The 26,960-nt window shown below is 47.0% G+C and overlaps 1 protein-coding gene across 7 annotated transcripts in view; it reads right to left on the bottom strand.

Moving 5' to 3' along the window:
* SYNE2 (spectrin repeat containing nuclear envelope protein 2) overlaps positions 1–26,960 on the bottom strand; it is a 317,663-nt gene that overhangs the window by 1,731 nt on the left and 288,972 nt on the right. For 5 of the 7 annotated variants that reach the window (XM_065941349.1, XM_065941346.1, XM_065941347.1 and 2 more), the window contains exons 100-114: positions 21,387–21,549; positions 15,907–16,094; positions 15,239–15,389; positions 14,687–14,869; positions 13,143–13,280; positions 12,121–12,315; positions 9,972–10,254; positions 9,411–9,479; positions 8,370–8,503; positions 5,487–5,601; positions 4,559–4,761; positions 3,302–3,502; positions 2,273–2,401; positions 1,057–1,248; positions 292–375 (exon numbers count right to left, since the gene is read on the bottom strand). In XM_065941349.1, the coding sequence (XP_065797421.1) occupies positions 292–375; positions 1,057–1,248; positions 2,273–2,401; positions 3,302–3,502; positions 4,559–4,761; positions 5,487–5,601; positions 8,370–8,503; positions 9,411–9,479; positions 9,972–10,254; positions 12,121–12,315; positions 13,143–13,280; positions 14,687–14,869; positions 15,239–15,389; positions 15,907–16,094; positions 21,387–21,549 (2,428 nt within the window). The remainder of the gene's footprint in view (positions 1–291; positions 376–1,056; positions 1,249–2,272; positions 2,402–3,301; positions 3,503–4,558; positions 4,762–5,486; positions 5,602–8,369; positions 8,504–9,410; positions 9,480–9,971; positions 10,255–12,120; positions 12,316–13,142; positions 13,281–14,686; positions 14,870–15,238; positions 15,390–15,906; positions 16,095–21,386; positions 21,550–26,960) is intronic. The other 2 variants (XM_065941351.1, XM_065941352.1) reach the window with 1 other exon arrangement.

Below are 26,960 nucleotides of genomic sequence, written 5' to 3'. Positions count from 1 at the left end.
ATCACTTTTCCTGCCTGTTGAGCTGTTGCTGATGGAGAGATCAAGAAGCCCCTTCAGCAGTGCCCGGAGGGCTCCCAACTTCCACAATCCCAGGGAAGAGTTCTGAGCACAGGACAGCCTTTCAGTCAGGTCTTTAAAATCTTTGGAGTAAGCCACTCCACTGATCAGACTGAAGGAGAAATCTGCACTATCGTGAAATCCTGGAAGGGGGCTTGGAGGTCCCAGTCCCTGTCATCTCAGTAACTTTCAACAGTACCTAGTGTGGTTCCCCCGGCGGGAAGGGGCTCTCACCTGGGCTTGGGGAGCTGGCGCAGACGCTGCTAGAGGCTCTCTGTGGTCTACCTCATCCACGCTGGGCAGAGGGGAGTCTGGGTTCTGAAATCCAACAAGAGTCCAGGGAAACGGAAGGCTCTGAAAAGTCTCAAGAGCACATAACCTGCTTCCTGCAGTTTCTTCACTGTACCGGTTACCCCTCCCCCACTCTGATCTTTCTAGAAGGAGGGGCTCTTCTAGTGCGCTCACTCCCTGCTTCTAAAATGGCCTTCCTCAGGCTAGAGGGACTGTAAACAAGGTGAGGCCAGTCACATGCAGCCCACATGAGCAGGGACAGACAGCTGGACACGTGATGTAATAGTGTGGCCACGTAATCTGGGCTGCACGGGAGGAGAGGTGTGTACTCTGGGATGGAGGGGAGGGGCTGCCCTACATCTGGTGAGTCACTTGTTCTGAGCTGAATCACAGTTTAGAGAAGACGGTAGGCAAATCAGAGTGGTCAGAAGAGAGTGACCAGGACAGTGAGAGGACCAGGAACTGTCACGTGAGAAAAGTGAGGGCATGAAGGCAGAAATGACGGAGGGACTTGGCTTGTTTGCCACACGCCCCCAGCCACACTGATGGTTACTGCTGTCACCTTCTGCTCATAGATGACAAAACGACTTTAAAGAGCTTTGATAACTTGTTCAGGCCACACTGCAGAGAGGGGCAGGGCCATAACATAGCTTTTCCATTTGCATCTAACAGGACAATTTTATATTTAAGAGCTACAAGGGGACTCACCTGGCTTTGCTGCAAGGACACTAAGTCTTGGGACACTTGCTCAAGTAACTGTTTGAGTTTATTCTCAATTACATGGACCTTCTCTTCAGCTTCAATGTAGTCTTCTCCATGCCCCTTGATAAGCAGGGTGCTGGAAATCTCTTGTAAGGAGTTTACTTGAGGTTGACGTTCTACTAGTTCCTTTTCCAGTTGCTAGAAATAAAAAAAAAGTGTGTAAAACAGTTGCTTATCAAAAGGGAAGTAAGTGTGGCCAGAAGAAGCTTTCTCAGTGCTGGGAAAGTTCCGGGATGGATGGTGGCTGGTGCTCATCCAGAACCACCCCCTTCTCTTTGCTGGTCCCCAAGCCTGGCATCATCTAGACAGCAAGTTGGTCACACTCCATCCCTATTTTTTCAAACTCTTTGTCATTCTGGAGAGGTGATGCTGGAGAAATTAGAGGAAATGAGTGAGAGGGTGGTTTGGGAAGACTAGGCCCTCATCCAGTAATGGCAGGAAGTCGAGAGAAAATCTAAAGTGGATAAATTGAGATAGCGCAGCTTATGCATACTAGGTTAGAGAGGAATTGAGTGAATCTGCTTGTATTGTCTTGCTTGATGCCTAAAGTGGTAGCCGCTAGACAATATCTGTTTACTTAAAGTAATTAAAAGTTTACTGCTCTGGAGACTGAGGCTTTACAAAGATTTTAATACAAAAAATATTTTTTAAACAATGACCAGCATTGCGATTAAATTTAAAATATTAAACCACATACAAATACATGGATAAAAATGTCACCCTGAGTGCAAGTGAGAATATATGGGTCTCATCTTCACTTGTTGGTGAAATATACACAAACACAACTACCTCCCCCCCCCCGGAGAAAGACTGTGTATGTGGATATAGAAAATTCATATAGCTCATCAGGGCTGCAAGGCAACCGAACACCATATTTCTTCCCAAATGAGCTCTGTTCACAAGGGAAAAAGACTTCAAATGGCCTCAGGATATAGCTAAATGCCTATAGCCCCAGTTCTTGAGTGGTTTAGACTTCCTACTCTGGACCGTGGTTCTTCATCCTTGCACTCATCCCACTTCGGAACAGCAGAGGGATGCCAACCTGGAACATGAGGGCAGAACACCAGTGGACATTGTTTCCAGAATTGCCAGGTGAGGCCACTCGGTACTGAGGTCCTGCATAGGCCAGTGGTAGCGCAGGGTCCCATAGGAGGAAACTTACCATGAGCTCTTCCTGACATGCCAGGAGAACCTGGGGGTCTGCCTCCGGGTCAGTGACATGAGCTTTCTGCCGCCGGCTCTCAGCACTCGCTAACCACAGCAGCAGACTTTGACTCAGCTGGTGAAAGTCCTTAAAAAAAACAGACATCAGAGCACTGCCCTTTCTGACTGTGAAGGCAGGTGTGCCGGGAAGCAGCTTGCTATTGATAATCCATCAACATCACCTGCTCTTCTGGGTTTTATTCAGTGACTAAAAGGGCCAGATTTAAACTAGAGGCCAGGGCCCCCCCACAGGAGGGATAGCAGGACAGGAAAGCACTTGGCACGTCCCAGGAGGCATGCTGAACTCTGCCAAATGCAAGGTGCCAGCTGAAAGGTGGGTGTCAGGACGCCCCACACAAATTACCCAATGAAGGTGCTGATTCAGTGAGCGAGGGAGACCCTCAACTGAACAGACCATGGCCCAGGGACAGGGCTGCAGCTGGGCTCGCCATGTACTGTGTGTCAAGTGCTGGGCCAAGGTTACACATGTAGTTGTAGAAAATACCCTGGGAGGTAGGCACTGGAATTATCCCCATTTTTCAGATGAGAAGACTGAGGTCTAGTAGGTTCAGTGCTTTTCCCCACAGTCACACAGCTACTAAAGCTAGAGCTGGGTTAAGCTGCTCTCTTGTTCCAGGGCCAGATCTTTCAATCACTCTGCTATCCAGCCTTCTTGGCAAAAGGACAGAAATGGTGCAGTGCTGGTGTGACATTTCTAGCCTACTGGAACGCTTGCTGGAACCCATATACTACGGGTGGGCCTGGACGGCAGAGTGGGAAACACAGGGTGAACATCAGGTATCTGAGAAGACAGCAGGTGGGCCTCTTGGGAGACAAACAGTAAAGCACATGCTTCTTAAGCACAAGCCATATTTGGCTGCGCCAGAGCAGCCTGATGATGATAAAAATATCTCTTCTCCCGCCCACATGGGCCTGGCTGTGCCCCGGACTAGGCCTTGAGCACTGGCTGGGTGCTGAGTCGGCGTACCTGGCACTGCATGAGCGACTGCCGCAAACCCTCTCTCCAGCTCTCCACCGCGCCCAGGGCCGTGTTCCAGCGCAGGGTCAGCTGGCCAACTCTATCTTGGAGTTCTTTGGACTCGGCGCTCTCGCTCTGCAGAAATTCTTTGCTGTTCACGTTGACGGAGACCACCAAGGCCTTATAGCTGTCAAAGGCTTTCAGTATCTCCTACCGCAGAGGGAAAAGGCTGGGTCAGGCACTCTGAAAACAGCGACGTGGGGTTCATTTTGAACCTCTGTGGGGAACAGATCTTCCAGACAGCCCTCGGAGCTGTGGCCCCGGATACCAGAGCAGCGTGGCCTGTGACTGGCTGAGAGGCATCAGGTGAGGGAGCTGCCCTACAAGGTCACAACTTGGCCGGCCAGCTGACCAGGCCCAGGGCGGAGGCCTGTCTCCTGGTGGACCAGCTATACCGGAGGCATGAATGGACCTCCTGACCTCTATTTGACTTAATAACATTTCTAGATCAGATTAAAAAAGTCTTCCAAGTAAAGCACATGAAGCTATCTAGCACTTGCCTCTTAAGTATCACAGAGGTGTTATTTCTTAGGATGAATGGTAACCCCTGATATATCAAGGCACACAGTAAAACAATAGTACAAACGTGAAGACTGCTTGGATACCCCAAAACTCCTATCCTGGGTCCTCTTAGGGGACCAGGCTCATGTGCAGAGCAACCCCAAAGTGCAGGGCTCAAACCACCCTTCTCCTAGGGCCAGTTCTGGTAGGGCCAGGGCTGACTGTGTGGGTGATAACTCCACTGTAACTCCTGAGCTGAGTTACAGATCAGGCTACAGAATTTGTCAGTGGGTAAGCTGCCCTCCTCCCCACCCTCAACACCACCCCAGTGCTGCCTGCACATAGTTTGGAAGGGTATTTCTAAGCTGCCTGCCCACGGCCACTGGTGCCTCCATAAGAGTCTAGGGGTCCCTCTGCAGTCAGATTAGAGTTGCACCTCCCCAGCACTGCTCTGGGCTCTGGGGATGCTCTGGCATCTGGGCTTTGGCTTTGCTCTGCTCTGGGATTTGGAGATGCTCCTCTGAGTTAAAATACAAACTTCACCCGTCTCCTTGCTGGTTACAAAAGTGAAGCAGGAGAGACTACGGAGCACACGCTGCGTGCACGCCGCCTCTGATGCAGCTAGCAGATGTGACATGCTTGTACACAGAGCCAGTGTTTGCACGTGCATTCTGAAGCCCTCTTCCCCCCCACACTCTCACTCACCTTCAGCTTCTTCACTTGGAGTTCCATTTCTTGCATATCAGAGGGAGGTTCTGCCAGCTTTAACGTCTCCAGCTCTGCTCCAGTTTTTTCCAGCCAAGGGGTGATGTTGCTGATATCAGAGTTCAGCTTCTGCAGGTTTTGTTTTTTTCTGAGCTTATTGTGAAGTTCTTGTGCTTGGATCAGTTCCCATCTGTCAAAGGCACCTGGAATAAAAAAGCCACCAATAAAAAGAAGCAATAATGCAAACAGATTTCTCTGCTTCCAACTAATTCAGGGTCACGGTGATAAAACCTGGAGGCGATGCTCCTTGCTGGAGGCCCGGGGTTTGGGGGTTAGCAGTTCCCCTTGAGTGTGAAACAGCACGTTTCCCCCGCTCTGATTCAAGTCCTGTGCCAGCACACTCTCACAGGGCCTGGGACAAGGTGTGGAGTGGCTAGGAGGCCCAACATGTTGCCAAGATGCACTGTGGTCCCATGTTCAAAACTCCAGTTCATGCTGTATTTAAGATGTTCTGTCCTGTCCATGAATGATCAGGTCAATGCTATGAACTTGACTTAGTGTCAGCTGAGTCATTACTTTTATGGTAAAAGGAGACACCTGACACACTCTTTGATTATCATCTTCATGTCTGATCTTTACACACAAGCAAAGTCATGCAGGTGCAAACAGGCCCTTCATCATACGAGGCTCATTTTGTCAATATTTAAAGAATAGATGCGAAAGTAAAGTGAATAGCCTAGGAATTTGTTCATAAATAAAAGTCAGCTGGATCTAAAATAACATTGGCAGCTCTAGGTCAAGTTCAGAAGTTTGGTGAATCAGGTAATTGGTCAGTTCCTAGTTAAAGTTCTGTTGAGCAGAGACTTAAATGTCTAACCAACCCAAGACACAGTCTCTGCCTCTGATCAACTGCCTGATCTAACTGTACCTGGCTGCTGCCCAGTGAGGGTGGCCAGGTCTTCATCTTCCTGCTGTGCACTGCCAGTCAGAACCCCTGGATCTTCCTTGCCACCTTCAGTCCCTGGAGACAACAGCAGTTTTACCTAGAATGAGACAATTTTTACATTACCATCTATAAATTTTAAAGGCTGTCTGAAGATTGTCTTGGTTCATTAACAGGTAAGAAATGAAGATATGGGAGCCCTTTCCTTCAATAGGTAACTTGCTGGCAATACAGGGGCACTTAAGTGTACGGGTAGCATTTGTAAGGAGCAGAACTGATGGCAAAAATAAAGTCTCATCAAAGGCCCAGGGAGGGGGAAGCAGGTGAGAGGTCAATGTTGGGAACAGAATGGCCTGATTTAATGTGAGACTTCCTAATGCTCCCCTATTGAACTGTGCAAAAAGACCAAACAATTGTTGAGCCTACCAGACTGTACTGTGTTAGCACTTTTACATTTGCACAGATTTTTACAAAATTTTCATTATCCCTCCCAGTCACTCTGTAGAACCGATTTGCATTATCATCACCAGGAACTAGAAACAACGCACAAATCTGCCCAGTAGGGTCCTTCGTGACAAACCTTTACCTTTCAGCGCACATACTGGCTCTTCTGTTATCACAGAGCTGATTGGGCTGTTACCTCGGGACTTCCCAAAATTAAATGTATATTTTTTAGAAAAGTCATGTTTTTTGGACTGTGTCCATATGGTCTATTTGTGTGGAAGAAAAAAAATTTAAAAAAAAGCCAAAACCCCCTCAGATTTGTGGTTGCAGACACATTCAAAAAGGTTGAGCTTTTGAAAGTGGCTAGGTAAGAACACAAGCACAGTCACCTAGAAAGGCCACACCACATGCCCTGGATGTAAAGCAAAAAGTGAGGTGCTGGGGTCTCTCCCTGGGGCTGTCGGGTCTTACTGTGCACCATGAAGGGACAGAGTTAAAATGATAACTGCTTGCTGAAGAGTTTCTGAGTTGGGTATAGACAACCCATTATCAAAGGACTAGGGTCTGACCATGTTTAGGTAGAATCCTCTCCACCGTCTAGCAACATTCACTCCTACATGCAGAGGGGTCTTTGAGGATGAATCTAGTGATGCTCACATCACTTTTGGGTTCTTTAAGAGATGACACTAAAAATGTATGAGACGTTTTAATTTCGACTTGCTGGTCACTAATTCTCAATACTGAGAATGATCTGGGGCCAACATTAAATCCTAGGCTTGGCTGGCCCCTGACAGCTGCATAACCAGAGCGTGGCAAGGACTTATGTTGCCTGAGGAACATGTAACTAAGAAGGGACAGTCACCGGCAGAACAACAAGAACAACAAATCGTATACAGTAGTGATAATAATGCTGGTGACCTTATTTATATTTTCATACACATTAATCCTAGCAACAATTATGTAAGGTAGATTTTTGTTTTTAAATGAATTTTTATTGGAGTATAGATCCTTACCATGTTCAGTCAATTTCTGCTACATAGAAAAGTGAATCAGCTATATGTATACATACATCCCCTCTTTTTTGGATTTCCTTCCCATTTAGATCACCACAGAGTACTGAGTAGAATTTCTTGTGCTATACAGTCGGTGCTCATTATTTATCTATTTTATACATGGTGGCCTCCCTGGTAGCTCAGATGGTAAAGAATCTGCCTGCAATGCAGGAGACCCGGGTTGGATTCCTGGGTTGGGAAGATCCCCTGGAGATTGGAAATGGCTACCCACTCCAGTATTCTTGCCTGGAGAATCCCATGGACAGAAAGAAAAACCGGTGAGCTACAGTCCCTGGGGCTGCAAAGAGTTGGACACGACTGAGCGACTAACACACATACATGGAGTGTGTATATGTCAACCTCAACCTCCCAGTTCATCCCATCCCCTGTTTCCCCCTTGGTGTCCATCTGTGTGTTCTGTCTGTGTTTCTATTTTTTCTTTGAAAATAAGATCATCTATACCATTTTTCTAGATTCCACATATATGTGGTATTACATGATATTTGTTTTCATTTTCTGACTTTATGGAAGGGAGGTTTATCTTCAGGTAAGGAAGGCTTACAGAGGTAGGTTTAAGTGTTTACAGCCCTAGAGGAATTTCCTCATAGGGCTGGGAGTCAAACCCAGGTCTCCTATTTGTTGTTCAGTCCTTCAGTTGTGTCTGACTCTTTGTGACCCCATGGACTGCAGCCCGCCAGGCTTCCCTGTCCTTCACTATCTCCCAGAGTTTGCTCAAACTTATGTCCACTGAGTCGATGACGCCATCCAACCAGCTCACCCTCTGTCTACCATGCACACTGGCATCTTCCTGAACAGGAAGTCAACTTTTTGACTAGAAGGCATGTGCTGTGCTTAGTCACTCAGTCGTGTTCAACTCTTTGCGACCCCATGGACTGCAGCCCGCCAGGTTCCTCTATCAAGGCAAGAATACTAGAGTGGGTTGCCGTGCCCTCTTCCAGGGGATCTTCCCAACCCTGGGATTGAACCCAGGTCTCCAGCGTTGCAGGTGGATTCTTTACCAGCTGACCTACCATAGTCAAGGTGAATATATCAAAGGTTTGGGAGCTCAGGAAGGCTACCACTTTGCTTCTCTGCTGTTGGCACTGACTCTGAGTCAGTCAGATGACTGACTCAACAGTAATAACCACGGTCATCGTATGTCAGCACTCAAAGATGGTGTTTGGTCAGACACCCATCTCTAAGTCCAGTCAGTTATGCCAGAGTCCTCATGAAGTATGTCACCATGGGAAAACCAACCCCAAATATGCCTGGCAGGTGAGCACACGCAGTATACACCAAAATCTCTCTCTCTTTAAAAGTTTTAACTGTAACTCATGGACATGGGTTATACTCTCAGTGGGGTCAGACTTACATAGGCTGGTTTATAAGGGGTGCTGGAATCAGAGGGTTGAACATTCCTGTCACCTCCCATTTGTTTGTAGCGACGCTTGGGACAGGAAGGGCTGTCAGGAACATGCCACGAGGGGCCTTCAGAAATGGATTTGCCTGAAACAAAAAAATGGCAAGTGACGGTCCATTCTCTCCAACCAAAGGATTCATATTTAGTTACACAAAAAAGGTCATGGGTAACATGGCATCAGGTTATAGTATAATATGAGTTCTGCAGCTTTCCTTGCAAAGCATGCATGTTTGCAAAACGTCAGTATGTCCCAGAAGGGGATGAAATGAGACTCATGCAACTGAGCGACACTGGGCCTTCACTAGGTGGGTTCACGATGGAGCACAACAAACATGATCTGCTGTGAGATGAATTGAATGGCCTTTGGGAGTCGGGGGCCCTAGTGGCAGGGGTGCTGACAGCAAAGCTGGGTCTGGGGGCCAAGAGAACTGAAGATCTCTCAGGAGTGTGAGGAAGAATGAACATCAAGGTAAATTCAAGGACCCCAGGGGCGCTCGTGGCTCTAGCCAACCACTGCAGGTGGGGGTGGGGCAGGGAAGGAAGAGCAGAGCTGAAAGTCAGGGAGACGAAGGTGTCTTCTCCTGTGGCAAAAGCAGCGGTACCCTCACCCCCCACTCTCCACCCTCTTCCCAGGAAATCACCGTAAGCAAGGTAGTAGTTCCAAACCAAGCCACCCTGAAGAAAGCTTGGCCCGTGCCAAAGGACTTGAGTTAGATGGAGAGAAAAATTTCAAAAGGCGCTGTGAAGAACTCCCTTCCGCACAGGCCTGAGGGGGAGGAGAATGGCGTGGAGACTGCTCTGGTCTGGAGGGTTTCGCATGGAGCGTGAAGCTACGTGTGAGTACAGCAGTGGGAATACACCATGACGCCAGGAGCAAGGCGCATGGTGTCCACAGAAGGCAGAGGGCAGACAGGACACGGGAGCGAGGTTTAGGATGCAGTGCGTGCCACAGGACGCTGCCATGTTGAGACACATGCACGGGCAGGGGCCTACCAGAAGACGCTTTCAAAGTTTTTGTGGTCATTTTAAGATATGCCTCAGGATTTTCAAGGATTTCTATATCTGAAAAAGAACAATGTCATTTTCCTCACTGCAGGCACTGTAGATGAACGTCCAAGTATTAAAACAGTAGAAGCATTGTCACCTGGGAGGAGAAAAGTTACTATCCTTCATCTGTTTTATTAAAAAAAGATTTTAAAAAACAGGATTCTTTTTTTTTCAGCCAACTCCTGACCATCCAAAGTAGTGGTGGGGGAGAGGAGCCGCAGAGAAAGGATAGAGACAATCCCTGATAACTCTGCAGAACTCAACTGAGAAGCCCACTGATGAGCCTCCTACATCCAGAGCCATCATCAGCCTTCACAGCCCAGCGTGGATTTTATTTTTCCCTTTCATTCCATCAGCAATAGGAACGAGCCAGCTCTCAGGTAGGTCAAAGGCGGGCAGGACAGACACAGGAAGCCACAGGATGTCTGGTCAGCCACACGCCGCACTGACTACCAAGAGCTGGGCGTGTGGCTCGGGTGCCAAGAACTTAGCCGCCTGGGTCCATACCTGACAGGGCACTGTAGTACGGGCCCTCCTCGTCTTCCTCGTGAGAGGAGGAGCCCCCCACGTCGCCTGTGTGGTCCCACTCCAGTGGGATGGAGTCCACGCTGACCGGGGTCTCACAGCCAGAGCGCTCGGGCCCCAGAGCTGGGGGCACCAGTTGACAAAGGGACTGCGGGGATGAGGGCTCCTCACTTGCTCCCCTTTTACGCCAAGAGTCGTCTTGGATCTCTCTGGGGTCTTCCACGTCTGTCTCGTTCTCAGAGGCCTCCTTTTCATCTTCCAAGCCCTAGAACAGGGAATGTCCAGTTTTCAGAATTAACCAAATCATAGCCTGTTGCCGTGATGAGGAGTGTTAGCAGCTAAGTCTGCCCAACTAGCAGCTCCTGAGGATGGCCACCACCAGTGTTTCTGAAGAGACTTTGAAAAGAATTAGGTCCCCAGGCCCTGTCTGTGGTTATTCCAATTTTGAGTGTCGAGTGTGGGACCCAGAATCCATATTTTCCAAAACTCTACCTTCTTTCCTTGGAAAACCGGAAACTTGATCATCTAAGTTAAATATCTTTAATATAGAAGATAAGGATATGGAGGACAAAGTTTCATTGATGGCTAATGGTAGGTTCATCTAAGAATCAGAAAACTAAAAAACAATTTTAAAGGCCATTAGCATGTTCTAAAAGGAAATTCACAACGTCAAGGATCAAGCTCTTTCTTCTTATCCCCCAATCTTACTGTTCCAAATACAAATTTTTTTTCCCCTATGTTACAATTACTTTAAGGAAAATGACTCTATATGATTATAAAATGAAGGAATTGAGGATAATTTTTAAAGAAGTTATGTTTCAAGTTGGCCAGTTGGAGACAAAAAGGTAGCCAATCGTGTTGGCCAGTGGTCACCAGTGAAACCTCTGGCAGAGGCAGTGAACTGTAAATAATGGCCTTGACTCCACTTGAACGTCCCAAAGGGGCCTCTCTCCAGGGAAACATCACAACTTTTTAGGAAAGCTGGTGCTTTTGGTGCTTCAAAGGTGAGTCGCTTCAGTCATGGCCGACTCTGTGCGACCCCATAGACGGCAGCCCACCAGGCTCCACCGTCCCTGGGATTCTCCAGGCAAGAACACTGGAGTGGCCTGCCATTTCCTTCTCCAATGCATGAAAGTGAAAAGTGAAAGTGAAGTCGTTCAGTCGTGTCCGACTCCTAGCGACCCCATGGACTGCAGCCCACCAGGCTCCTCCGTCCACAGGATTTTCCAGGCAACAGTACTGGAATGGGTTGCCATTGCCTTCTCCGAATAAAGCACTAGAAAGGCACAAATATTAAGATACAGGAAAAGGCCAATACATCACCAAGTTACTGCCAGAAGCAAAACCAGAACAGTTATCATATTCTGGGGGTACTGACACAGGCCAGAGAAGCCCTGCGCTGAGGAACCCATGGGAAACAGGTAAGAGGAGCAAGAACTTGCAGGAGGGCCAACCTTTCCACTGGGCAATAGCAGCTCCTCAGTAAGTATGGCTCTATATTAGTAAGAATGGAAAGAACATTTTTCAACTCAGCTTCTTAAAGCAGACTTGCAGACAGAGTACTGAGGTTACTAGTGAGGAGAGGGTAGTGCAGATAGGCAACATCGGGGTAGGGGGAAGAGGTACAAACCATTAGGTAAAAACAAGCTACAAGGATACACTGTACAACACGGGAATACAGCCAATATTTTACAATAACTATAAAGGGTGTATAACTTTTAAACACTGTGGATCACTATACCATACACCTGTCACATATAATACTGTACAGCAACTACACTTCAATAAAACAAAACAAAAACACAGTTTCTTTTTTAAAAAACATAAGACAAACTATTGTTAACCATAACATGGTAAGTTTCCCAGTCTTTAAAAGTGGAGTCGAGGAACTTCCATGGCGGTCCAGTGGCTAAGACTCCATGCTCTCACTGCAGGGGGCCCAGGGCTCCGATCCCTGGGGTCAGGAAACTAGGTCCCACATGCTGCAACTAAGAGTTCACATGCTGCAACTAAACAGCCTGTGTGCCCATCTAAGACCAGTGCAGCCAAATGAATAAGTACTAAAAAAAGTGGAGTCAAATACCAACTTTGGGTGGCCCAGCAGCCCCGTGTGGAGGGGGGGTCCCCTTACCGGCGCATGAGACGTGAGCCTCCGGTGGAATCGGGAGACCCTGCCAAACACTTCCTGGCAGTAGCGGTGCAGCTCCTCCAGCTCGTCTTCAATCAGCACGGCGTCCAGGGGCTCGCTCTTCTGAATGAGCTGCTCCCCAAAAACGATGAGCTGATCAATCTTGTTGGTATTTAACGTAATTTCCTGCTGGAAACCCTATTTAGAGGATGAAGAAGAAAGGATTTCAAACTCTAGCTCCACCAATTTTGAACTAAGTGACTATAATGAGTTAAGGATTTAAAATGATCACACACATTTCTTTCCTCCCCCACCTTTTGGGTACTGATTTTTCCAATTAAAATTATTCTAAAGGTCTGGCACAAATGGACATTTACTGCTTTTGGGTGTGAGAAGTATATGTTCCTGGTCCTACTGTTTCTTTTTTATTAACTTATTTATTTATATTTTTATTGGAGTATAGTTGCTTTACAATGTTGTGTTAGTTTCCACTGCACAGCAAAGTGAACTAGTTATGCATACACACTTGTCCCCTTTTTCGGGTTTCCTTCCCGTTTAGGTCACCACAGGGCACTGAGTCGAGTTCCCCATGCTAGACGGTAGGATCTCATTAGTTATCTATTTGATACATAGTATCAACAGTATGTGTATGTCAATCCCATCTCCCAGTCCCTCCCACACTCTTGAGGGAGAGTTTCCTCCTGCTACAGCCCACAGGTCGCACTCAGACTTGAGTGCTGGAGAAACAGCATCTTATGAATGAAGTTCTCTTTGGAACCTCAAAAGTGTTCTCCCCTTGGCCGATTATAAATGACAAAGAGAATGAAGGACCTTGTTCCAACGACCCCTGGACTGTAAGGAACAGTATCCTTGCTCGTGATAACCTGGCAGGACACGTGGGTGCGGTCTGGCTGCTCTGACAACGCTGGAATCTGCTCTCAGGGTGTCAGGTGGAGTTTGTACTTGGCCAGCTCTCCTCTGCCAGGGTGCAGTCTGTGGGGAGGAGCCAGGGAAGCAGGTCTTACATTCAGCTGGCGCATCTTGTCGTCAGCATCGCTCTCTGAGAAGTGCTCCACGTTGGTCAGCTGCAGGTCCATCTCCGTGAGCCACACCAGGATGCTCTCCCTCGTGCCCTCGAATTCCTCCCTCTGGTTGGTGAAATGCTGCGAAAGGGGGAGAGTCACATTTGTGTTGATGGCAGAACAGGACTTCAGGCAGACAGCAAGGTCGCTTTTAGCACAGGGGAAGGGGATCTGGGGTATCCTCAGAGGTCCATTCAGCATGCAGGGGGACCACTGTGGGGTCAGGAGCCCAGGGTCTGGTCCTGGCTATGATACCAATAAGCCCCCAAACTTCTCTGAGTCTCAGTGTCTGCTGGTAAATGAGATGTGGGAATGGTGACCATGATCTCAGGTTCTTTCAGCATTGGAAATTCTGTAATTCTCTAGTTTACGTCAGTGATTTTCCTAGTCTGTCCTTTGAGGAACCCCCTTAGAGTCCAGGCCAAGCATTTGCCTGTTGCCACCTGTTAGCTTTCTACAGGAACTTTTGCTTGCCAAGGATTTAGTAGCTTCAAGATGGAAAAGTACCCATCTTGGGGTTGAACCTGGACTAGTGCCCCATCTGCCTTCACTGACATAATTCTGAGTATATTTCCTCAAAGAAAGAAAACCCAGATTTATCACCTCCGATTCAGGAGGCCTCTCGGGTTACCACCTCATAGACAGGCAGCTGATTCTCAGACAAACACTGTGCTAAGTGAAGGTTTTGGCTGGTCACAGTCAAATTAGCAGGAGATAAGGAAACTAATGCAAGGGGGTGTCTGAAAAGCTAGCCAATTTCTTCTCCCTGAGAAGGTTTAAAAAAAAAAAAACCACACACACACCCAGATTTGCCTTTTCTTAGAATGGCTTTAAGAGCACTCTGCCTTGAGAATAGAATCAAGGATTAAAATTACTTCCCACAGTCACACCCACATTGGTCCTGTCAGTTTACACCTGGACTCACGAAGGGCTGACATATGATGTCTTATGAGTTACAGAACTCCAAGGTGACTGTTTACACCCCAGAATCAAACCCAACATTTGAGGTTTGTCAGTTGCTCTAAAATTGGGAGAACAATCACTGTCCCCAACCCCCAATACAGAGGGGGCTCTGTCCATCCCCTCATAGTACAAGCGCCAATGGGCACACGGGCAGATGGGCAAAGTGGGCCCTTCCTAGATTAAGAGGCACCTTCACCAGACCCTGGGCAGAGTGTGGGTGTCACCCTCGGAGTGACAGAAGCTGAAAAAACCAATGTGTTTGTAACACAAATCCCGTAAACAGGTTCAAGCCTATTCTGAGGCAAATAAATTCTTTTTTTTTTTTTTTAAAAATGCTTTTTGGCAGCTTTCATGGCAGCTTTGGGCTTAGACAAAAGGGGAAGGCTCTACGGGAAGAATGTTAAGACAGCTTAGGCCTCAAGAGACACCTTCTACCCGCTGCTTTTGTTACAAGCCTGATATCAAGTACCAGCCTCCCACACCCCCAGCATCCACAAATGACCCGGTGACGGAGAGGGGGTTACTCTGAGTCTCCGCAGGATGGCCGTGACGCGCCTCTGGAGGTTGTCCCAGCGCTGGTTGCCCTCGTGCACCATCTGCTTCAGTTTGCTGGCCGTGTCGGTGCGGTTCTCGCGGGCCAGCCGCCGGTACTGCTTGTTGATGAGCTCCAGCTGCGTCAGCCTCTCGTGGATCTGCCGCTGGAAGGCCTGCGGCCGGGGCGGGGGGCGTCAGTGCCACAGCCCAGGGCGCCAGGACACCCCTCCCAGGCCCCAGGCCGCCTGCCTCAAGGGTCCGTCCCCAGATGAAAGGCACGAGTCGCTAGCTTCACCCATTCTTGTGATGCTACCAGAGAACAGCCTTTCGAGGTCATGGCCGGGTGGCTAGCATAAACCAGTAATGCCCTGCAAAGCCGCTGGAGCAGTCGACGCAGACTGGGGACTGGGCGGCCCTGACTAGGGCTGGGGAAGCCTGCCACTCACGGGAAGACCCTGTAGCCATCCCCGAGCCCTGCGAGTGCCCAGTTCTCAGGAGCACTGGCTGGAAGGGGCGGGGGGGCGGGGGGGTTGGGTCTTTACCTCAAACCTCTTCAGCTCCTCCTTGGCAACTGTGTACAACACCTCGGAGGAATTTGGACAGGCTGCTGTCCTCTCGGCGGCCTTCAGCCAGTCCTCGAAGCGGGAGTAATCGTCCAGAAACTTCTGCCACAGCCTCCATGTCTCTTCAATTCTAACAGAAGGAAAGAACTCAATGCAAGTTGCCCATTCCAATCAGACCTTTCAGACAGCTTCTCCCTTGGCCGGTCCCACTTCCAGCCCTGGCCCCATGCATTAAATGTCTGGGGCGGGGGGTGTGATCTTGCTTCCCCTTCCAGGAAATAACCAGAGACATCACTTCGTGGTCAGGATGCCCTCCTTCTGGGAACACCAGGCCTCTCAGAACGCCAGCTTCACAGAGGTCACCCAGCAGGAGACAGGCGTCTTCACCAGAGCTGGGACACCTCAGTACAGTGTAACCTGCGGTTACACCCAGGACACAGCAGAGCCAGGGAGAGACGTGACCCTGATCATGCTTTCCTTGAATGATTTCTTTAATAAGGACTGGCCACACCTACTGAGCCTTCCCTGCCAGCACTCAGCACATCCCTCAGTGAAGCTCACAGAACACGGTCACTGTCACATAGGTCAGACGGGAACACGGAGTTGGCGAGCCACGCTCCATCACCCGGGGGCAGCTCGGCCCTTACTTCATCCGCCGCTCCATGGACATGGCGCAGATGTTCCTCCAGCGCCTGTCCAGGCTCCTGGTGGTCTGCTGGATGGAGTCGCACTCGGTCTCGTTGGCGCAGGCATCCGAGTCGTGCAGGAGGACGTCACAGATGTTAAACACAGACTCCACCCCTGCGCTGTGCTGCTCGATGTCTCGCTGCAGGTCCTGCAACGACCGGAGAGGAAGAGGCACCGTGAGCTGAAGGTGGGAGGGCAGGCATCCAAGGACACCTCCTTCCAGCCCAGGGGACACAGTCCTGCGTGCATTTCTACCTGGGACTCCGCAATGCCGGCTGAGTCACCTTTGTGCAAGTGAAGGAGGCAAAGGAATGGGGGTTCCCTCCCCTGACAGCCCACCACCCCAGACTTTGGGGTGGCATTCCACACCATCCAATCTCAAGGACCTCCAGTTTAGATTTGGTTTTCGGGAGGTCTTCCTTGGAAAACTATCTTGAACAGGACCTAAGACTTCAGCAACACAGACTCTTAACCTTTTATAGGTCACAGAATTCTTAAATCTACCAAGAGTTCTGGGCTATCTTCATACAGTCCACCCCCCAAATTGTGCACACACTGGCACGGTGTCCACAGCCTCCCCACGAGCGCATCCTAGGGCTCCATGGGCCCCAGGGAAAAATTTGGTGTAGACTTTGCCCTCCAACTCCTGGGGGAGGGGGCAGGGTCTCTGGGGTCTTGTCCCATGATGGGGAGAGCACTGCTGATTCAGGAAAATAAAGGCTCACCAAGAGAAAGCTCATGGTCGCTAGAAAACTTATTTAAGAATAAACATGGCATTTTCAGTTATAACCCAGGGAGCATTTCTTCTGCACACAAGGGCAGGGCTGGGTGAGGCGAGGTGAGGAGCCTGTTTGTCTTGTTATTCTAGATGAGTTAGTCCTCTCCTGCTATCCAAACTCTGTGACAACTGACGTGAGGCCATGCCACTCATCTTAGTACCCAAACTACACTGCGAAATAGACAAACTTAAATAAACTGCTGGATTCCACAAAAAGTTCCCTGGATTCAACAAAGTTCATGTTAAGAGGGATTATTTTATAAACAGTGTCTACCATTGGCTACAGAAAGGCAACCTGAAGTTTATTTCAGGTCATCTCAAAATTTAATAATTTTGGAGATTATAACTGGATTACTAGATAGGACTAATGTTTTCCTACTTCTTCTGATAAATGCACATTTGTATCATGCTATGTCTAGGTGGAAAGAACAAAATGCTAACACTCAAATCAAGTTTTAAATCAAGCAGTTCTCAACACAGATCCTAACTTATGAACAATGAGTACCTCAAAGTTACATTCAGAAGAAAATGTGGGGTTTTTTTTAGTTCGACACCATATGTCCTATGAAAAGAGACGTGCAGGTGATTTTCTTTAAGCTCTGTAGCCTAGGACAAATGTCCGAGATGCTGTAATGGGGCAGTCATCTTGGAGTCAGTGGAAGACTAGCTTTATTAGGTTTAATAGAATTCCAGATTTAAGAATTCTCACCAGTTCACAGAATTGCCATATGCTTTCTTAAAATTTACAGCTATTGATAAGTCCCTTTTAACTGTTTTGCCAAATAAGGAATCTTAATGCTGGTGCTAAATGAGTAATATTGACAATTATCTTTCAAAAATGGTACATGCCCCTGACCTCACTTGATAGGGTTTGACTAAAAAGCACTGAGAAAGTCTAGTCTATGGATAAACATAAATGCCATGTATTTTAACAGCCTCTTTGCAGTTACTCTACATTTTCTATTCAGCTTATACTGAATGAAACAGCTAAAGAAAACTGATTAATATAAAGGGTGAATGATGGCAAGAAATGAGCTCTCTGATGCTTTATAAAAGACCATGAGCGTCTTGGCAAAAAAGGAGCCCCAAGTTTTTCAAAATTTCCAAAACTTCTAAAACACCACAAAATGGCCAACTGCAGCGTTAACTAGTCATCTTGTAAAATATAAACAGTGGACTATATTTTAAAACACAAACCAGTGAAGTCTTAGACAAGTGACATTTTGCAAACTGAGATAATCCCACCACTAGCACCTGTGGTGAGGCCCCTGGTTTCAAAAGTATTCAAATGCAGAGGTGAATCTAACTTAAGAAACATCCTAAAACCACGTGAAAGACTTTTGCCAACAATTCTGGAAACACGGGCGCCTGTTTGCGCTGTTTGTCTGTTCCCAAGCAGGTGGCAGAGAACACGAGAGCTGAAACAGGGCTGAGGGAGATGGGGGAGGCAGGAAGCTAGGGCTGAGACTGCAGTCGGGAAGAGTGAGAACACACAGGGAACTAGAAAAAGATGAAATGAAGAGCAGAAGAAAGGAAAACCAGGGTGAGAGGGCAAAAACCACGTGGTGTGTTACGGGGCCCCAGGCAGTGGCTCCAGAGTGTCTCCTGGGAGGCCCTGGGGGTGTCAAGCAAGTCCAGCAGGATGGTCTTGGGGAATGGTTTGGGGGTTTGGCAGAAAGCTGACATGACCCACTGGGGAGGGGACTATTGGTAATTACAGGGTGCAGGATAATTAACCCCCCAGGCCACCATCAGGCACCTCCACGGAGAACCAAGAAAACAAAGAAAACTGGAGAGAAATGCTGACGACTCAGTGAAAGTGGCTCAAGGTTTAAAAATGTCACAGAGGTGCCCATTGCTTCCTTTGCGTTTTGAAGATGACACATATTCTACGGGAATCACAACACAACCCTTACTACCTAAAACACGTCACATAAAGAAGAGAAGCAGAAAGACTTCTCTAAGGTCTGCCCCTTTCTGCACCAGGCTCCCAAGGACATCACAGTGAGGGTGCAGGGACCTCACGGTTCTTTAGTCACTTTGGGGGCCTGAGGGCTTCTGCAGAAGGTGGTACTAGGTGATCTCAAGCTTGGGTCTTATTTCTGGAAGTAATCAAGCAATTTGTTATATTTAAATTAGTGGCAGCAACACAGGTAAAGTTTTTTTCTAATGGCCCATATTTTTTTGTGTGTGTGACACATTTTTTGTTTTTTTTATGGAGCATTTAAGGTCTAGGTTAAGTTATAATTTTTTTCTTTTTTTTAAATAAGAATACTAAAGGTTTCCTCAGGACATCTGTGGTAGGCAGAATATTGGCATTTTAAGAACCAGGTCCTTATCCCCAGAACTGTAGCTATGCTAGGTTACACGGCAAAGGAGAATTAAGCATGCCAATCAACCTTAAAACAGGGAGATTATCCTGGATTCTCTGGGTGGGTCTAATGGAATCTCAAGAGTCCTTAAAAGTAGTAGAGACAACTGCAGGGAGAAAGACACAGAGAGATGCAAGGTTGCTGGCTTTGAAGACAGAGGAAGGAGGCATGAGCCACGAAATGTGGGCAATGTCTAGGAACTCAAGGCAAACAAATAGGTCCTCCCCTAGAACTTCCTCTGGTGGTTCAGATAGTAAAGAACCTGCCTGCAATGCAGGAAACTGGGTTCGATCCCTGGAGAATTCCATGGACAGAGGAGCCTGTCTGCAGTCCATGGTGGGCTGCAGTCCACGGGGTCACAAAGAGTTGGACACAACTGAGTTAGTGAACACTGACACCAGAACCTCCAGAAAGGAATGCAGCCCTGGTAACACCTTGACCTCAGCCCTGTGTCAGATTTCTGACCTCCAGAACTATAAGATGATAAATGTACATTAATCTACTAAATCTGTAGTAATTTGTGACAGATATTTAATACAAGATCTGACTTCTTTACAGCAAGGTGGTCCTGAACACTAACTCCATAAATTTGTTTTATAACCAAGGGATAAGAATTCCATGATGGTGATTCTAAGTTCTATGAACAGGAAAGCTTCAAATCAGCCAGATTAAAATTATATACCATTTCAGTATACAGGAATAAACATGGCCAAGAGAATGGCAGCTGCTCCAAATTATACACTTTGGGGAATAAATTCCCTGCAATTTAATGATGTTTGTCACACGTTAGATTTATAAAGTGTTAACACATTTATATAATCAGCACCTGCCAAATTTAGCCAGTCATTCTTCAAGGGGAAAAATGTTGTCAGCTTTGGTTCTATTTACCTGAAAAAGCTCACCAGCCAGGGTAAATGGTTATATGTAAGGCCTGTCTATGAAGTGACTATTCAAGAAATCCAACCTAATGGATCAATCTTGTAATTAAAGCTGATAATATTTAGTAGCTGTGACTATACTGAAAAGGCATGAAAATCTCTACAGTGTCCATTAACATGGTGGTTAAATCAATATTCATTTCTCCACAAAAGAAAGATGGAATATAGATGACCTCAATGGAAAAGACATACTTAAATTTCTGAGACTAAGTGGAAAAACCAGTATTTTTACTTTAAAGCATTGCTAAATCATGCTAGTTTAAAAATCAGAGAATAGGCATTATTCAAACAGTAAAATGTAACAGGATTAAATAAAGACCTAAGTTGAGAGTATTATCAAATTCTTAGCTCTATTTCAGGGGAGCATGAAATGTTGACCTGAACTCAAGAGAATTTATCATCAAGGGGTGGCCTTCTGGCCTTGATGATAATCTGATGAAAAAGTTTCAGCCCCCAAGCAGCTGTGATATGTGGGTGAATCTCCCCTGCATGGTGAGTTAGAAACAGACACCAAGGCTCTGGAGGAAACAGGAAGAAAACATACACGTCTGTGAACTTGACGGCGACCATACAGCTTCTATGGTTAAAACCGAATCTGTTCACAGGGCTAAGAAAAACAAGAGAAGCTTGTTAAATAACAAGCTTCTAAAAGCTACTAAAGTAACATAACCTCAGCTATTTTAAAAATAAAGAGGAGCTTGGGCACTGCATATGAGAATGAGTTTTTGAACGTGAGCCCATGGAGGGCAGGAGAGTGGATTTGACAAGTCAGTGAGACCACAGAGTACCCACCAGGTAAGGGGGCAAAACTCAGTGGTGTTCCAACTGTGGGATTTCCAGGGTTGGCTAAGAGGGGACAGGACTGATGGCAGAAATGTACAGAACATCCACAGGAGAGGCTTCCTCAGGTATTGGTCCTCTGTATTCCCCACCCCTCGACCCCCCCCCCCCCTACTTTTTGGAGTTCTATCACACCCATCAAGTATTGTCCCAGGAAGACTTTCTTTGGTTGGAAAATTATTTTTTCTTTCAATTCATTGCCAAAACTATGTTACCAAAAACAAAGATCAAAGTTAAGGAAAATACAAAATAAAGAAACCCTTATTTATCACTACAATTAAGGTCTGCATCTTAAATATTATTCAAAATATTTCACAAGGAGCCACATGAATGGTGGGGTGTGCGTGTAAGAGACAGACACCTCACACCCCCAAGGACACAGACAGGTTGTCAGCTTTCTCTGGAAGAAACAAACCAATACTATGAGATGTGAACCCGCTAAAACACACGGCCAGTGTGAGACAGGTCTGAATGAGTGGGCCCTGACAAAAACCCATTCCGCACTTCCCCACCTGCTGCTCAGCAAGCCTCTTCTGGATCTCTTGATCGTCACAGACATCATAAACCACGGGCTTTGAAAGCTCAGACTCGATCCGAGCCAACCAAGTGCGAAGGTTGCTCATGTTTTTGTCTAACTGCTGAATAAAAGCGAAGGTCTCCTTCAACTTCTTCACCCTAAATATATTTGCAGGGGGGAAAAAGAAAAGAGAGATGGAAAACAAAAGCACAGTGTTTAGCGGTGAGAAAAATGCACCCACAGGTGTGTTGGAGGGTAAAAGGGAATCATCATTGGCTACTGATTTTATAGCAGGGACAACGCTCATGTCACCAGATACAAGTTTTCACAGAATATGGGACAATTTACAAAACTGCTGTTATGGTTGATTTTTAAATGGACTAAGAGTTAACTACCCAGGCACACGTAAAATCCTATCATTCCCAAGGTGGGATCCCCTGAGACCTAGTACATCTTTCCAAGTCTCCAGAGGAGTCAGGAGATGCCATTTCTTTCTTTCCATCTTAACATCACCACATGTGACTTCTGTCCAGTTTCTGTCTTGGGTATCACCGAGGTCACAGCAGTCAAGGACCTTCCCTGACGGGTAAAGATGTTATACACCTGGCCTACTGGGGGTCCCTGGCCCTAGATGCCTCTCATGAGACCCTCTCGAGTCAGCACAGAGCATGTGCCAAACCCCACCACATCCAGCCCGAGGCGCTGGAGGTGCTGCACAGAGGGAACCAGCCCGTCATGGGGCAGCTGTCTGATCCAAGAAGGGAGGGGTGGACATGTCATCAGCAAGGACGGTTCCAGCTCCATTTAACCCGATCAATCCGCCTGCCTCGGCATGGAGTAGACTTGAACTAACACGCTTGGCGTCAGCGTACACGGAGAGCTCACGGGCACGTCAAAGTGCTGTCAGCGGGGAGTGATGCAGGGGCTGAGGGAAAATGATCTCCATACAGATCCCCACAGACAATGTGAAAATCCTCAAGCAGGGCAAGTGAAGGCTTGCTCCGGTAATCCGTGGGCTTTTTTAATCCCAGAGACTTGAGGTAACGGCAACAACGGAAAGCTCCCACTTACTGATACTCACGTTACGAGGTGCTATCAGAGCTGCATCCCACGGTGCTGGGAAGAGAAACTGGGGCATGACTCTAACTCACAGGAAGTGCCCCGCCCGCCCCAGCCGCCAGCATCTCTTCTTGACCGCCTGTGAACAGCTTCCTGCTGCCCCTCACCCTCCTCCCAGCTTCTGGTTCTGTAGCTGAAGTACACAGCGTCGATCCTCACTCAAACCCCTCCACAGTCCTCGCCTACCCTGACATATCAGTTTAAAACCTTGACCCTTTCAATTCCTCAAGTGGTCCGTGGCCTGTCAGCCTCCAGCCCTGCCCTCCACAAACCAGCTCCCCTTTCCTTCTCCCGTAGCTTCGACCACTGTTCTCTCTGAGATGAGCTGGGGGCTTCTCGCCCACGTGCTCCTACAGCCCTAGGGCTCTCCGGCAATCCCTCATTCACTGTGCCCATCCAGAGTCCACAGCGGCCAGGTGGCACACGGCCCCCTCTGCATGCACCCCCCACCCTCAGACCACCTAGTGGCCGGGAGGTGTTTACAAACATTTGCTGAATGAATAAATATGTATGAGCACCTCTAGTCCACGTGATTATCTAGTAAAACCATAGAGTTACGTGTTACCAGAGAGGTTGTTTTTATTATTATGTTCTTTTTTGCACACTATTGACAAAATCAACTTTGTGTGTGTGTTAGTTGTTCAGTTGTGTCTGACTCTTGCGACCCCATGGACTGTAGCCCTCCAGGCTCCTCTGTCCATGGGGATTCTCCAGGCAAGAATATTGGAGTGGGTAGCCATTCCCCTCTCCAGGGCATCTTCCTGGTTCAGGGTCATGAATCCTGGTCTCCCACAATGCAGGTAGATTCTTTACCATTTGGGCCACCAGGGAGGCCCAATCAACCTTGGGGAATGACTTCCAGCTCCAGCTCTATTTCCAGTTAGTTTTATGATTCAGGGAAAATCCTTCTACCTCAGCCCCTCACCTCCAGCAGGACTCTCAGGTCTCCTCAGCTTTAGGAAGGCAGTAGCATCTGGGCAACATGCAGGTCAGAGCCCTGGAGTGAGCAGACCCCGGTCTGAGCCCCACTGTACCATCTATAAGCTATGGACCCAGCAAGGAACCTAACCTTCCTGATTCCCAGTTTCCTTGTTAACCAGCAAATTATCAGCCTTGTAGGGGTTCCTGAGACACAGGGGGATGCATGTAAAGCCTTTGGCATAAAGCAAGCACCCACGATGCTCACTCACTAAGCTCTTATGACCGATGACTGGGATCACACACTGCTACAATGAGGCCTCATTTATATGGCATTGGCCTTCACACGGTCCTTTTATAAATATTTTATCCTCGTAGTGTCATGAGGAAGGCAGGCTTGGAAGGAGGCCAAGGAGCCTGGTGATGAAGAGCACACACTTTGTGTTAAGGGTCTGGGTATGAGTCCTGGCTCTGTTTAATCTCATGTGTAAAACTGTGTGAACAGTGGTACCTTCCTCCATTGGGTGGCTGAGAGGACAGAATGAGATATAAATGCATGAAAGGCATTTGGCACAGTGCCTGACAGAGATAAATGCCCAGAAATTGTGGCTATGATGATCTGAAGAAGGTAGATTTTCCAAATTACATTCTTACTGCAAACGCCACAAGAAGTTTCCTTCAAAGCCATAAGATGATTTATTAAAAAGGAAGCAACGGAATCTGGGGCCAGGCCTGGATGCAGCTGTAACCTAGATCCTTCCTTTATTCCCCTGGCTTTAGAGTTAGACCCTAAATCCTCACCCTAATGTCTTGTCATCCTGACTGCCTGGGGAACAGAAAGAACACTCCAGACAATGCCAGAGCAGTTGGGAACCTTAGGCCCCATGGGACGAAGTCTTCCATGTAGTTTTCGGGGGGCTACCCTCCTGGGAAGCTTCGGTTAGAGAAACCCGGCCCTGAGAGCTTCCTGTCGGTGGGGAGAGGTGCTCAGGCCAGCACCTCTGCACACTGCCCTGCTTCCCCATCCTTCCCCTTCTCTTCTCCCAGAATGGCAGCCCCACTGCTTCACCCAGCACCTGACCCTACTCCATCATAAGGATCTCACTTTCTTTATTGTCAAAGAAAAGGGCTAGAATGCAACTTTTTAAATGAAGAAAGCTAACAAGTAACAAAATAACCTAGGAGCAAAAAGAGCAAGATGCAGTGATCCTGAATCCTGTTAAGGGTAAGGTATGTAACAAGTAGAGGGGGGAATATGGGAAGGTGGATGCATAATTAGCATGGCATCCCCAGGACTATGGTTCTCCAGGCCAGTGACACCCAAAATATGAGGCTCAGGCCCATTGGTGTCCAAACCAGTTAGGTGTGGGAATAAAATACTAGACTTTCTCTGTTATCCCATTCTTTTAAAATTCCTACATTGGGTATGCTTTCTAGTTCACAAACTATATTACTAAAATGGAACATCTACAGAAATGCTGACATCTATATGTATCAGGCTTGTTGTGCTTTATATATAGTAGTTAACTCATTTAATTCTTACAACAGTGCAGTGAAATCAGTATAGAATCATACCCAATTGACAGATGAGGCAACTGAGGCAATGAGGTTAAATAATTTGCCATGGTAACATACTCATTCAATGGCAGAGGAAGGATGTCAACCTGGGCAATCTGGACAGAATTGCTGTTCTTAAGCACTTTTCTCGTGATGGCTCATATAAACCTACGCATGATAATGTGCACATATGTGGGGGTACAGAATGGTTTTCATCACTGTCAGGGAATATGACCAGGCTTCGGGACACAAAGGGGGTAGGAACTCACTCACTAAATGCTGCATTTTGAGTGCCCACTTTGCCCCTTCATGATTTCCTTTCAATAAACTTTAACCACTGACTTTGTCTGGGGTCCTGTGAAGATCCTGAGGATTCCAAGATAACTTATTCCCAGGGGTCATGATCTAATTTGACATTATAATACAATATAGAAGGTGCTCAATAAACTTCTGAGTGAGCAAGTGACATTCACACATCACTTCAAACTTGTCTTTTTCATAAAAGAGATGGTCATAATACATTTTAAAGGAAAGGAGGTAAAGATCAGAGCACCTTCAAGCCATCCAGCTACAGACAATTTGCTGGCATACTACGAGCCACACACGCTCCTAGACCTTCTATATTAGACATGCGAAGAACTCCAAACCAAGCATACACATCACATGCACGCTTGGGGCAAAAAAAAAGAGGAAGGGAGAGGGTGGAGGGAAAGGAAAAGAAGCTACAAAACATTCAATCAGTCAGGACTTAACCTGCTTCTATGTCCCGACCTCTGACCAAATATCCCCCGATGCAAAATATCCCCAAATACCCAGTGGTATAAATGAATGTTGTTCCTCAGATTATTATACTAAGACATCTGAGAGCCATCAGATGTATTGCTTAGTCTATATGGTTCCATTCTGTGCAGACACTAATATAATTATCTAATCATCACCTTTCCCAGGTCAGGAAGTACACGTCATTTGCCAACCCAGGCAACCGACCTCCTAGTTAGACTTTGTTAATTTTGCTCTTGGAAAATTTCAAATCTCGAGTTAATATTGGGAACAAGGAAATCCATTCAGAGAACAGACTGTTGGCACAGGGAAGCAAGCACAATTCTGGACCGCATCAGCCACCCAGGCAGCTTAAGCAGCTCACCATCTCGGCACTGGCCCATGGTTCACCCCAGATGCGCTTGACTAATACTAATCACACATACATTTCAGCAAATCACGTTTCTCTGGAAAAAATAGACACAGTTCCCTGAGGTGAATTCCAGTTCTGAGGACTGGAAAACCAAAATATTTAGGTGCAAAGAGGAAGTTTTTCACCTATATGAACTATTGGAAGACCTGAATAAAATTAACACATTTCTATATGATACCAAACAAAATAAGAAGTTTGCCAAAGAGTATACATTTTAGAAGTTCTTTTGTGGGGCTTGTGGGTAGAAATGCAGAAAATAGTCACGGTGAATAAAGTTTTCTGTTTATCTTCATCTAGCGATGGATGGGAATTTAATACCTGTGAACGCTGTTCTCTCTCAAAAATAGAAAATTAAGCCAGGTAAATAACACTTTATTAGTCAGGCCTAAGTCTTAATGTGTCAGGAAGCTTTAAACATCAAATTCATGTATATGGAAGAGTTTACATTGCAGCCCTATTTTCTCCATGCAAAAGGGTCTACAGTTAAATGATTAAGGCCCTGGATCAGCATAAGCTAGAAAATATTCCCATGCCAATGCGGACTGCATAATTTAAAAAGGAAAACTGAGATGGTTGAATATCTGAATTTCTACTAAAACAGACACTCAGACCCGTGTGCAGCTGTCAGTTGCTAAAAACATTGTATGAATTCTGCATAATTGCATCTTTGTAAACAACTAACTAGCTCGGTAGTAAGATAATCAATTACTCTAAGATCCTGAAGCCCTGATTTGAGGGCAGGGACATCACATTTGAGCTAATCACCTCTTTGAAGCCGGAGGA

The sequence above is a fragment of the Muntiacus reevesi genome, chromosome 7 (genome assembly GCF_963930625.1).
Source record: "Muntiacus reevesi chromosome 7, mMunRee1.1, whole genome shotgun sequence".
In the NCBI taxonomy this organism is placed as follows: Eukaryota; Metazoa; Chordata; class Mammalia; order Artiodactyla; family Cervidae; genus Muntiacus; species Muntiacus reevesi.
Note: the sequence above shows the minus strand (reverse complement) of the source record. Positions and strands in the feature narration are given on the sequence as shown.